This window comes from Macrotis lagotis, chromosome 5, assembly GCF_037893015.1.
Source record: "Macrotis lagotis isolate mMagLag1 chromosome 5, bilby.v1.9.chrom.fasta, whole genome shotgun sequence".
In the NCBI taxonomy this organism is placed as follows: domain Eukaryota; kingdom Metazoa; phylum Chordata; class Mammalia; order Peramelemorphia; family Peramelidae; genus Macrotis; species Macrotis lagotis.
This window is the reverse complement of record NC_133662.1, coordinates 177058607-177072571: the sequence shown is the minus strand read 5'-3', so window position 1 is coordinate 177072571 and position 13965 is coordinate 177058607. Positions and strand designations below refer to the sequence as shown.

At 33.3% G+C, this 13965-nt stretch overlaps 1 protein-coding gene across 1 annotated transcript in view; it reads right to left on the bottom strand.

Moving 5' to 3' along the window:
• IGF2R (insulin like growth factor 2 receptor) overlaps positions 1-13965 on the bottom strand; it is a 155141-nt gene that overhangs the window by 97831 nt on the left and 43345 nt on the right. The window contains exons 3-4 of the mRNA XM_074187971.1: positions 1813-1937; positions 112-210 (exon numbers count right to left, since the gene is read on the bottom strand). Coding sequence (XP_074044072.1) covers positions 112-210; positions 1813-1937 — 224 coding nt within the window. The remainder of the gene's footprint in view (positions 1-111; positions 211-1812; positions 1938-13965) is intronic.

Below are 13965 nucleotides of genomic sequence, written 5' to 3'. Positions count from 1 at the left end.
GTTAAACTGGATTTGATAATTTAAAGTGTTCTTTGTCTCTCAAAACCTATATTTCAATCACTGAATATCACCACAGCTTATCTGGTAAACATGTCAAAATTCACTTGTTACCTCTTTGTTAGCTTTAAATGTGTCTTTCTTGCAGGCCACGGTGGTTCTCCATTCAAAGTAATGCACACATTCTGTTGAGGTTACAAATTCAGGTGTTCCCTATTTTAAAAAATTATAAAAATTAAAATAACAATTACAAAATATATCCTCAGAGAGTCTTTAAGATTTTTAAAGTTTAACCAAAAATCAAGATGACTAAAAGGTTTCTGTCAAGCAAATGACTATGCCCACTCCTATTTAAAGGGTAACTTTTAAGTCACCTTCAAATAGGATCTTCACTGTATATCGATTTTTCAAATTCCCTAAAGAATTACTTAAGTCCTTATTCAAATACAAAATAAATGCTAATATAAGTGATCTTTGGATCTGCTAGAAGATAACAGGTCTTAGTATGGCCAACTCCAAAAAGTCTAATAATATGTCTCAGAAGGAGACTAGATTAGATGTACCTCCTACTCACTCACTTTTAATTTCTTGTGCACTAGAGATAGAATTAATCAAATGAAGACAATTAACTAAAATTTAAATACTGGCTGCTTTTCATTTTTAAGCATGAATTTCATAGTTTCATAGCACTGCAAACAAATTCAAGCAACTGAGTAATCCAGAATGATCAAAAATTAATACCCTAAGTTCTATTTTCAAATTTCCTTAGGTGAAAAATTATGGCACTACTACTCCATAGAATTTAAAAATAGTTCTTGAGGAATAAGTATCATTCATCCTATATTTCTGAACACTTGTATATGCTTTCCTTTGGGCAGATTTAAATTGGTCGTCCCTGTCAACTGGCCATCATAATATCATGAGACTTACTCAACAAATTTAGGGGGATCCCTCAACACTCCCAAATGCTAAAGGCTATCCTCATGTTAATTATCAATGATGGCAATTGACTAATCAAATGACTTTTCAATTTTGTTTTGGGCTTTTTAAAAATGTCATTGCGGGGGCAGCTAGGTGGCGCAGTGGAGAAAGCACTGGCCCTGGAGTCAGGAGTACCTGAGTTCAAATTCGGCCTCAGACACTTAATAATTACCTAGCTGTGTGGCCTTGGGCAAGTCACTTAACCCCATTGCCTTGCAAAAACTAAAAAAAATAAAATAAAATAAAAAATAAAAATGTCATTGCTTTACACATTCAAATCCATTTTAACATTCAATAGTTTCTCTTTCTTTTTTTTTCAAGGCAAATGGGGTTAAGTGGCTTACCCAAGGCCACACAGCTAGGTAATTATTAAGTGTCTGAGGCCGAATTTGAACTCTACTCCTGACTCCAGGGCTAGTGCTCTATCCAGGTGGCTGTGCCACCTAGTCGCCACCTAGTCGGCCCTACTCAATAGTTTCTCCAGGGTTATCTGCTCGACTCCCTACTAGTGAGTGATATTTCTGTAAATAGTTTCTCTTATTATTTTTTAAGGTTAATATAAAATGGTTTAACTATGAAACACACACACACACACAGAGGAAAAAAAAGGAATCTTCTAAAAATACAAAAACTGCTCTAAAACTAACTTAACTATTCTAAATTGTCACTTTCTACATAGCACGAACTGAAAACATTGTTAAAATAGCCGAAGTAGTTTAGGATTCATAAGCTTTTTTTAGTTTTGCTTGTTTTTTCACTTGTAGTCAGAACACACAACAGAACACTTGTTTCCAGATAGCAAACAACATGAAAAATGAATCCATGTTGACTAACCAGTGTTTTCCCACATAAGAAGGTGATACTACTATGTACTGTTGTCTCCATTTCCTGTTGGATACAGTGATGATTTGTATTAAATTCCATCAAGGATTTGGTTCCAGTTTTCAAAGATAAGTCTCCTATAAAAAAAAAGAAAAGAAAAATCAAATTATAAAACACACATAATTTTAATTCAAATGGAATACCAAAAAGGTTCCAGGTTTTTAAAAAGAATTTTAATAAGCAACTTAGAGACATACAATCAAACTATGCAAGAAAGCACTTCTACATCTATCATTACCTAAAATTAATTCTTGTTGTACCTGGCTTAAGACTTAAAATGTTACTGTCCAAACATTATCTGTAATGGGGATAGCTAGAAGACTTTCCAATATAATCAGGAGTGAAACAAAGATGCCCCATTATTGCCTTTATTATTCAATATTATACTAGGAATGAGAAAAAAAGAAACTGAAGAAATTGGAATAGACAATTAAGAAACAAAATTATCAGTCTTTGCAAATGATATAATGTTAAAGAAATACTAGAGAAACAGCTAAAAAAGGACTTAAAATTATTAACTTTAGCAAAGCTGCAGGGTACAAAATAAACTCACAAATTATCAACATTTCTATAGTATATACTACACACACACACACACACACACACACACACACACACACAATCTTAAATAACTGTAGACATATAAATTACTTGGGAGTCTAGTCTACATGCCAAGAGAAACCCAGGAAGTATATGAGAACTATAAAACAGTTTTCACACAAATAAAGCCAAGCCTAAGTAACTGGAAACATTAATTGCTCATAGGTAGGTCAAACTAATATAATAAAAATGACAATTCCACCTGAATTAATCTGTCTATTCAGTGCCATATCAAACTCTAACAAAAACTTATTTTATGGAGCTAGTAAAATATAATAAAATTCATCTGGAAGAGCAAAAAAATCAAGAAGAATAATGATGGTAATAATGATGATACAGTAACAACAAAAGGGAATCAATTTTTAAAATGTTAAGAAAGGAGGTCTAGTCATGTCAGATCTCAAACTGTATTATAAAGGGATAATTACCAAAACAATCTGGTACTGGCTGAGAAATAAGAGTGGTAGATCAAGGAATAGATTAGATTCAAATTACATCATAGGAAATGACTATAGTAACCTAGTATATGATAAACCCAAAGATCCAAATTTTTGGAACAAAAACTCATTATTTCATAAAAATTGCTGGGAAAACCAGAAAACAGTATGGCAAAATTAAATACAGATCAAATCTTACACTATATACCAAGTTATAGTCAAAACAGACACATGTTTTACATATAAAGAATGATACATAAGTAAATTAAGAGATCTATGTCAGATCTAAGGATAAGGGAAGAAATTATGACCAAACAAGAAATAGCATAACATATAAAAAGATTTTGATCATATAAAATTTAAATAAATACCATGCAACCAAAATTATAAGAAAAGTAGAAAACGGGTAAAAAAAATTTGCAATAACTATCCTTGATAAAGGGGATCATTTCTCAACTACATAGAGAACTGAGTCTAATTCATAAAATTCCTCAACTGATAAAGGGTCAAAGGACATAAACAGGCAGCTTTCTGACAAATCAAAGCTATCTACAAATTAGAGAAAATAACAAAAAAGGAAAATTATGGATGTTGGAAAACTGGAAAACAAAAGCACCGTGGTGGCATTGTGAAACAATCCAAACTTTCTGGAAAGCATTTTGGAACTATGTTCAAAAGACTATAAAGCTGTGCATACCTTTTGATTCAGCAATATCACTGCTAGAGATATATCCCAAAAACATAAAAAAAAAAGGTGGGGGGAGGTTTATAAGTATAAAAATATAACACCTCTTGTGGTGGCTAAGAACTGGAAAACAAAGGAATACTCACCAATTGAAGAATGGTTAAACAATCTGTGGTATATGATTTTAATGGAATATTAGTGTGCTATAAGAAATGACTAGCAGGATGATTTCAGAAAAAGCTGAAAGAAAACTTATAGAGAAGTGAAAAGAAACAGGAAAACATTACATATAATAATGGCATTATTGTTCAATGAATAACTGTGAATGACTTAAACAAGCAACAATGACTCAAGAAAATCCCAAAGGATAATGATGAAACCATATACTATCTCTCTTCAATGAAAGAACCAATATTGCTTGCAATGAAAGAACTGATATTGCTTGAATACAATCTAAAGCATACTATTTTCACTTTCATTCTTTTTATTCTATTCAAGTCTTCTATTACAAAATAAGCAATATGTAAATGTAAATAACCTACATTTATTGTTTACCAACTCAGAGAGAGGAAGAGATAGAAATTAGAACTCAAATTTTTTTTTAAATAAATTGTTCTAACATGAAATTGGGAAAATATATTTTTGAAATGTTACTATTAGTCTACTTTTTGTCATACATACTCAAAGCATGTATGTTTTGCCTTTTATTAATGTCTTTACCAAGCTAAGTCCTTTTGGAGATACCTTATTTTAACAGAAGTGACTTTGGTTTCTTACAGACTATGCTAAAAAAATACAAGTTCTGGTAGGTCCTTACCAAATTAGAAAGTTAATTATAGATCTACCCATGAATTGTATGTTTGGTGTCTGAAAACCAAAGTATACATGGTGGTCCTCCAAGAAATGAATTTTATGAATATAACAACTCTTGAAGGCTATCTATCAAATCAAAGGGGATTATGAGTTAAACTATTGAAAAAGGCATACAGCTAAAATTATAAACGCTTTAAGTAGCCAAGAAATTGCCAGGTTTTATTACTCCAGCAGTTCCTTAAGAAAAGTGATTAGAGCTTAAACAATTTTGAACCTTGGTATCACAAAGAGTGTAGAGTGTTATGGAGGCAATGGGAACCTAACATTAGGTACTCAATGAATATCAATTAGTCATAATTGAATTGTAGGAATCCACTGAATTTCACTCATCCACAAGAACAGCCTAACTCAGTATCCAACTGTTGCTATCAAGTTTACCAGACAGTTAAAAATTAGGTGGGAAGCTTCATTAAGGAACAAATTTACTTTGATCTTCTCTGGGGATAAATAAATGTCAACTTAAAAGCAAAAAAAAAAAAAAAAAAAGCTGGTGGATTCAAAAAAATTGTAATTGCTTTCATATTCAAAAAGCTTTTCCTTTTCTTTTTTCCTAACATTCAGTAGACTTTTGTTCATACTAATGCAATTCAGGAGAAGCAACCTAAAATCAAGAAAACTGGGTTCAAACTGCCCCAACTTGACCACGGTTTAGTTACTTAGCCTCTAGAAAATTCCTTAAAACTGTAAATTATACATCTACTCTGGAGTTTCCAAATATAAGCCCCTCCCCCAGACTCCAGGTCACAAATCTTTCCTCTTCCCCTGCAAAAAGCCACCATAATTCACAAATTTCTCTCTGAGAGCCTAGAAGTTGGCAAGCATGCAGAACAGGGCTATTTCCATTGTGATGTGACTACCAACCCTGAAGAATACAGACTAGCTGAAAAATACAAAGATTCCAACAATATTATATAGAAAATAATTAGCCATTACATCAGATTCAGAACTTGAGAGTATAAACATTTAACTATTAAAGGTTTTCTTCATTTCCCTTTGTAATTCCTCTTGAAAACAGAAATGACCATATCATCAAAAGTACTAAAGATATAAATAACAAGTAGAATCTTAATTTATCCTTGAGACAGCAATTGTGAAATCAACAAATGAGTTGCTTGAAATATTCAAACAAGGCTTGGAAGGTCAGATGAGAAATAAGAAAATATCAAGATCAAGAAATTCAGGTAGATATAAGAGTTTTTTGAAAGATAGTAAAGCATGTACATGACAATGTACTACACAGTCATCCAACTAGATATAAGACAATGAAAATGATCAAAAGGCTCAAGATTTAGTTCTTCCAAATAGATGAAAATGACAGCTGATGAATTTAATTTTGGTAAACAATCTTGTGCTGAAAGAAAATGAACATGAATAAAGCTTCTGAAAAAAAATGTCCGATATTACATGATGAATCTTCAAATATCTCAACATGTGATCCTGTTTTACTAATTTTGGAGAAGATCATAACCAGTGATAAATCAGTGTTTCCAGTATGACACAGAAGTGAAGCATTAAAGCTTACACTGAAAAATGTCAGCCTCTCTGAAACCCAAGTCAAACCCTAGAAGATAATTATCAGTAATGACACTGTTCTTAAGAGACCTTATCCACAGGGTCAGGGGAAATGCAGTTTACTATGGTGAAATTCCTCAGCTTCTGTGCAATGCAAAAGAATGAATTATATATGACTTCACTGTCTTACTTTAGACAAAATGCTATAGTTCACAGCATACATTTTTCAGCAGATTTAAATTCAAACAAAACTTCACTATTATTTATTAAATACTTAAGACTTCTACTTAGTGGTGGCTATTTCCAAAATGCCAATTATCCCTTTAAAAATGAAGATTTGATTCCATGATCAATAATCATATCTCATGGAGTCATTAGCTTAGACTTGGTTGATAATTTTCAAGAAGTCCTTTTCTTCAATAAGGTTTTCTACCTCTTTTCCCAAGCTATTAATTCTTTGTTTCATTTTTCTTCCCTGGCTCTTCTTTCTTCATTTTTTCGCTACCATTTTCATTTGGTTTTGAAAATTAATTTTTGACTTTTTTTTCCAAATCTAGCCTTTAACTCTTCAAGGAATTCTTGAATTTGTATCTAAACTGGATTTTTCATTGAGGTTTTATTTGCAGATTTTTTTTTAAATAGTCATTTTCTTCTCTTCAAGTCTTGAACTTCCCTGTCACCATAGCAGGTTTTTAATCTTGGAGTTTCCTTTTGTTTCTTTGCTCATTCTTCCAGTCCTATTCTTTATGCTAATGTGGGGTTCAGTGCTCTCCATGAAGGTAGTGAAATGTCAACTCTCAGCTTCTGTCCTTTTATATCCTTCTCTTGATTTCACAAGTCAGTCCAAGGACCTGCAAGATTTCAATATTTCCCAAGTATTATGACCTGGGGAGAGGTCTGTTCATTGTCCTCTTTGAGGTTGAGTTCCTGACCCAAGTTTGGGTTTATTGGATTTTCATTGATTGGAAGTTTTAAAAAATTACTGCTGGACTTTGTCACTGTTGGCCCACTAAAATGCTGGGCAAGTTCAGAGTATCTGAACTGTGGTTTCCCTTAGATCTGAGACTTCTGTCCTGATTATCCCATTGCAGGTTTACATCCTAAGTAAGCTTAAAGTCTTGAACTGAGTCACTGCTCTGTTCCTGGGCTCAAAGTCATATGGCTAAGTTTGTTTCCACAGTTCAGTTTGTAGTTTAATCACTATATAGCTAGAGTCCACACTCACAATTCCCCCCTTTCCATCCAGAGCATGGTAAAAGGTGACAAGAGTTGCCAGATGGAACCTATTCTTACAACTAGTATTAGTTCAGGGGCCTCTGAGCTCCTTCTGACATGGCACTTCCTGCCCTGGTTAGGAAAGTCTCTCAGTTTTCTAACAATCATTATCAGTTTCTACAGAAGCAACAGAAAGCATACTTCTAGGCAGACCCTGATCCCAGAGTCCATAGACCTCTGTCTCTCTTATGTAGATGCCCAGGCAGGAAAAATGAAGGTGAACTTTTTCTTGGCTTCCCTAGATAGAATGATGTATGTTTGATTCTAGATCAAAGGTGTCTAATCTTTTAGTTCTTCTGAACCATACTGCCCAAAAAGTCAAGGATTATTTACTGAATTCAATACCCATTCATGAATACGTGACTCACATCAGAGTCCACTTGAATGGGTCAGGAGGAAAGCCGTGTCCCACAGGCCATATGTTGGACACATCTGGTCTAGATCACTGGGGAGCAGTGGGGGAGGTTCTAGGCTTCCTCTTACTCCACCATCTTGACTCTGCCTCCACAGACAATATTCAAAAGAATGCAAAGTTCTAAAGATTTCCTCAAAGGAGGAAACACAAAGAATTTTGTGCAAAGTTAGCATTTTTGGAAAAAAAGTATAGTGTTGACAAGGGCATTCATTAAGATGTGAGGAATAACAAGCAGTGCCTTAGGCATAGCTACTATGCCTTTCCAATGCTTTCATCTCTAACCAGATGAGTTATAATCTTCTCCAGATTGACTCCACCACTGTTCAATACTCAGCCAGTGCCTTCTAGTGTGCCTTGTCTTGTCCTATTTTTCTTTTTTTCTTTTTTTTACTTCATTGACAGGAACACATCCATGATGTGAGGTATTATGCTTAATCAGTCAACCATGTGTCTGCTATCCTCTTACTATAAATGTCAGACTCTAAAGAGACAAAGTAAAATGATGAAATGATCAAGAGTTCAGTAAAATCAGAAATACAACATGTGTATATGTGCAAATATAAAAAGAATACAAAATAGACATAAGGCATTTTATATATACAAAATAAATAAAAGCCATGATCATGTTGATATGATCAGCATTGGTGGAATAGTTCAAACCTCTCTCCTAGCTGCTAATCTGAAAGAGTTAAGGGGAAAAAAGGCCTTCTGTGCAATCTATAGAGCTCATCATTTCTTTATATTATATAATATTTGATAAATGCTACCTTCTACTTGAATATTTTTTCTTTCCTTAAGAGCTTACTCCTCTAGAAATATTTTCTCTTCCACTGGACCTAGTCAACAACTTTGTACCTGCATAGGTAGAAGTTTCTTCAAAGAGTGTTCCCTAAATCAATGAAAATACAAGTAGACTTTCCTAAAAACAAAAGAAAATATGTATTCTTGAGAAGAGTGATAAATAAATAAAAAAAGAAAATTAGTCTTGGTAGGCAGCAAATATGAAGGATGAACTAGAGAGAATAAAAACCATAAGTTGGGAGGTTGTAATACTCTGAGTAAGGTGATAGAGGGCCTCATCTAGAATCAAAGGTAGAAAAATATTTGATAGGCATTTGTAACTAACCACTATCCATAACACAAGGACTGTAGGAATTAGGGCTAAAACAGATTTTAGAAGAATATACGCCTCCATTTTCAGGCTACAGGGTTCACATATCTGATCCTTGGATTACAAATTCACAATAAAAATAGCCCAGTTTCTAAAACTAGAAACCACAGCTAGAGATCTAAAACCAAATCTCTAACCTAAAGGACAACCAAGAAATACAGTCTCTCTTAAGAAAACTAATGCATTTCCTTCCTAGCAAATTCTAGAGTCACAGGCAATATAGGATCCAGTCTTTCCAAGGATTTGCATATCCTCCCACATATGCACATTTCAAAAATCAGTTAAATGAAAATGAATTCACAAATACATACTTGGGTTGTATAGAAAAGGGGAAAGCCCAAGAGTATTATAAATCTGTTCTTACAAAGTTTGGATGACATATTTTTTTACTCTACTAAACTTCTCCTACATTTTCTTCTGAAAAGTACTTGAGAAATTAATTTTTGCCTACATCTTCCTAGAAAATTAGAAGTTCTCTCTATAGAACTGGTTCACTATGACAGATTCAATCTTTACTTCACTCAGGAGACCATTTTTTTGGAATTCCTCCTTTTATGCAAAGGCAAAGAATTTTATGTATTCCTGAGAGACATGTATAAAAACCAAATTTTTATAACTCAACCTTACTTTAAGCAAACCAGAAGCGTAGGCTGTTAAGAGAAAAAGAAAAGTGAGATTTTTTTTTCATTGTATCACTTTTTGTGATAGCGAGGAACTGGGGGAGGGAAGAATAGTAGGTTCCCAATGTTCATGGAATTTGGCTTCAGACAAAGCCTACTGCTTTCACTAATATAAGGATAAGTTCTGAAATGAAATTTCGCAATGCAGGATAGGCTCTCCTATTCCGCAATTAATATTTTTAAGAGAACATCTCACAGGTTCCATGAATTTAAGAAATCAGCCCAAGATTACTATGTATCAAGGGAAGAAACTGAACCAATAAAAGCTAACTCAGAAAATTCTCTATCACCTATTCGAGAAAGCTTCTCATTTGTGGGACATGAAGAATTCAGAAAAGCACAGAGTTACATGAACTGACACAAAGAAAACTAAAAAGAAGCAGAATGCGCAGCAAAAAGGAAATAGAAAAATAATTAAACAAAACTGAATATAATGTAACTATTTTGACCAATCTGGAACTATTCCCCCCCCAAAAAAAGTCGTCAAACTGTGTATAATTCTTGAAACAGTAATACCACTACTAGACTTATACCCTAAGGAAATCAAAGAAATAAGAAAAAAGACCCATACGAACAAAATTATTTGTAATACATTTCTATGTCAGTAGCAAAGAAGCAGAAATAAGGAGCACATTACTTATGGGGAAATGGTTAAGTTATATTTTATGAATATAATAGAATATTAGTGAACAGTAAGAAATGATGATATGGATGTTTCAGAGAAATCTGGGAAGATCAGCATGGAAGGATGCTGAGTGAACAGAATCAGGATCACAACTGAAACAACATTAACATTATACAGATAACTTTCCTTCAAGTTTCCTTTAAATTAAACAAAGATCAATTAAATTCTGAGTGTTTGTAAGGAAGAATGATATCCACTCAAGGAAAGAGAAATAGACTCAAGATGCAGAATAAGTGTCATCTATTTTCAGATTAAAATATGGCTGTTTCAAGGACTTTGTGTGTTTCCTTTTTTGAGGGACTGAAGAGGTAAAAAGTTTGCAAAATGAGGACAAGGGAAGAAGCACAGAAATGAAAAGGAAAAAAGAGAAACATCACTGAGTCTAAAACGGACAAGTATGACAGCTTTGAAAGCTACAGGTTGAACTTAGCAATAGCAAGCTGTTCATAATAAATATCTAATTTCATGTACAATTCTTTTTTGTTCCAGCACATATATTAAAATGCCCATTTAGTGATTTTTTAAGAATAAAAATAAAAAATAACTGAAGTGGGACACTATAAATGATATATTACATTCATTGTCAGAGAAAGACAAAGCTTTATTAAACTCCTCTTTTCACTCTTCCAATCTTTGTTGAAAGAGATGCTTCTCTTGAGCTGGTAAGCAGGATATGTTTGGGGAAAAGTGACATAAAAGGGGAATTAATTGAAAAGTTTTTAATAAAGAATCCTGAAGCTCAAAGTTCTATTAAGGGAAAAAAAATCAGTTATAAAGCAAATCATCATCTAGTTTTCTCTTTCACAGAAATTCAGATTTTTATTCATTAAGTTTACTGAGAGTTGAGATAAAACTAGCACTGGCTTTTATGTACATCAGTTCTTAAAAAAAAAAAATAAAGAGCTTACAGTTTACTACTTGAACATTAATGATCACCTTTTCTTGTACCGCATAACCAGTGTGAGATTATATAAGTACAATTTCCTATTACTAGAAACATTACAGTTGTTGAACAAATGGTTAGATAATTAATAATTATTAATTACAAATGCATATTTTAAAGGCCATTTCAAAAGATTAAGTCATTTTCCCTCATGTTTTAGACTGCTTTGATCAGAAGTAGTAGTACACAGCACTTTCAATTCAACAGTGACTCTAAATTATTATACATTTCACTTACAATTTATTCAGCCATTCACAATACACTGTGAGGGTCCAAAAACAATATTATGATGTCCCTACTCTATAAATCTCAGGTCAAATATAGGAAGAAAGGTTCTCTAAACAATAAATTGTTCCTAATAGTCCTTTTTGTAGTACCAAGTAACTAGAAACAAGGTTGATTTCCATCCACTGGGCATTAGCTTAAGATACTGTGATGTAATACTGTGGAATCACAGACCCTTATTAATACTCACTAGCTTCCTTGTCAAGAATTTCTAACAAAAAAAATTTAAAAAAAAAGAATTTCTAACTATGGCACAGTTAGGTGGTGTAGTAGATAGAGCACCAGCCCTGGAATCAGGAGGACCTGAGTTAAAACAGTTGGCCTCAGACTTAATAATTACTTAGCTGTGTGACCCTGGGCAAGTCACATAATTCTACTGCCTTGCGTAAAAAAAAAAAAGTTTCTAACTAACCCAAGCCACAAAAGTGGCTTGTGCCAAAGTGGCACAAGTCATACTATGATACACTCACTAGTTCCCTATTTCCTCTACTCATCTACTTGTTCAGTTTCAACCTATCTTTTCACAATCTCACCCTAGATCTCTTCCCTGGTGCAAACTAGCCTCTAGTCATATCTGTCCTCATGCTGTTACTTATAGCTAACAACACTCTATTCTTCCCAACTCTGGGATGTGCAATGCTGTTCCCATACAGAGAATACACACTCTCTTTGCATCTCCACTTGACTTCGTTCAAGACCCAGCTCAAGTATCAGCTACATGAAGGCTCTTCTGATCTACCCCAACTCGTAGTTCTCTCCCACCCAAACCAACTTGCAGTTGCGCTGTATCTATTATCTATGCTCCCATGACTCAATTAATGAGCACTTATTATGCACTGACTCCTTGTGTTATTAAGCACTGTGCTAAACAAGGTGACAAGTGTGCTAATCACTGGGGACACAAACAGTCCCTGGGCAAGGGAAAGAAAAGAAGAGCAAGAGAAGAACCAACGACATCAAACCTAGAGTACCTATGCTAAGAACAGTATTGGTTCACCATCTTTTTCTTCATAAAGAGGAAGGAGGAAAGAGAGTGAAAAGTAAAATAGGACTTGATGGAAGCAAATCATCATCATAACTTTGAACATGAATGATACAAATTCATCCATGAAACATCTGAAACATGAAGGTTCACTCAAAATTAAAATAAGGAGCTAGAGTGAAAATTATCATGCTTCAGCTGAAATAAAAAAGAGATAACAATCCTCCAACTATACAAAAGCAAAAAGACTAATTAAAAGAATTAAACTACATTATGCTTAAAGACATTAAAGAGAAACAGTAAAACTATAAAAATAAGGGACACAAATACCTCCTTTTGGAACTAGACAAATCTAATAAAGAATCATGTACCTGAATAGAATTTTTAAAATGCTATATCAACAATTCTCTGGTGATCACTAAATGAAAACTGAAAGATAAATACTTATTCTCAGTTTTATATGCAATTTTATTATTATTGATTTATAGGACCATATTTAAAAGCATTAAAATCTCAACAAATGCAGAAAAGCAGAAATATTAAATATATCTTCTACTAACCATAAAGCAATAAAAATTATTAATAAGGGTCCATTAAAGAAATTATTTTTTTAAATCAACTAAAGACTAAATAACTTAATCTAAAAGAATTGGTGAGTCAAAGAAAATAAATCATAGGAAGAATAGATAATTTCAATAAAGATAATGACAAAAAATGTAACAATTTGGGGTATGCAGTTCTAACTAATCCTTACCAGAAAATTTATCACTTTCATCAAATAAAACAAAGAACAAATCAATGAACTGGACTTCCAACTTAAAAAAAGAATAACTAGAAAACCAGAAGATTTTTTTTTTTAGGTTTTTGCAAGGCAAAAGGGGTTAAGTGGCTTGCCCAAGGCCACACAGCTAGGTAATTATTAAGCGTCTGAGGGTGGATTTGAACTCAGGCACTCCTGACTCCAGGGCCGGTGCTCTATCCACTGCACCACCTAGCTGCCCTAAAATCAGAAGATTTTAAAAATCCAAATAAACACCTAAAATTTTTTTAAAAGGGATTAACAAGATTAAAAGCAAAACAATTATTGAATAAAACTAGTTAACAGATTATTTTTAAAACAATGACTAAGTTAAACAATTAACTAATTTAATTTCTAAAGAGAACAAACTATCAAGATTAAAAATGGAAAAGTAGACTTCAAAACATGATGATGATGATGATGATGATGATGATGATGATGATGATGATGATGACGACGACGATGACAACAACTACAACCACCACCACCACCATGACACTTGTCCTTCAATTTCGGAGAAGACCATGATATCAGATATACAACTATCTCAGAATCAAAAACTGATTCCTTCATTTTACAGTGAGGAAATGAGACCCATAGAGGTTAAATGACTTCCCCAAGGACACAAAGAAATCTTAAAGATAAAACTAAGATTAGAATCTGGACTAGAATGCTATGACAAGCAGGTGAATTGGAAATCAGTAAGTGAGTGCTGTGTTAAGACACCTGCCTCACTTTCTCCTACAGAATCAACTAGATCCAC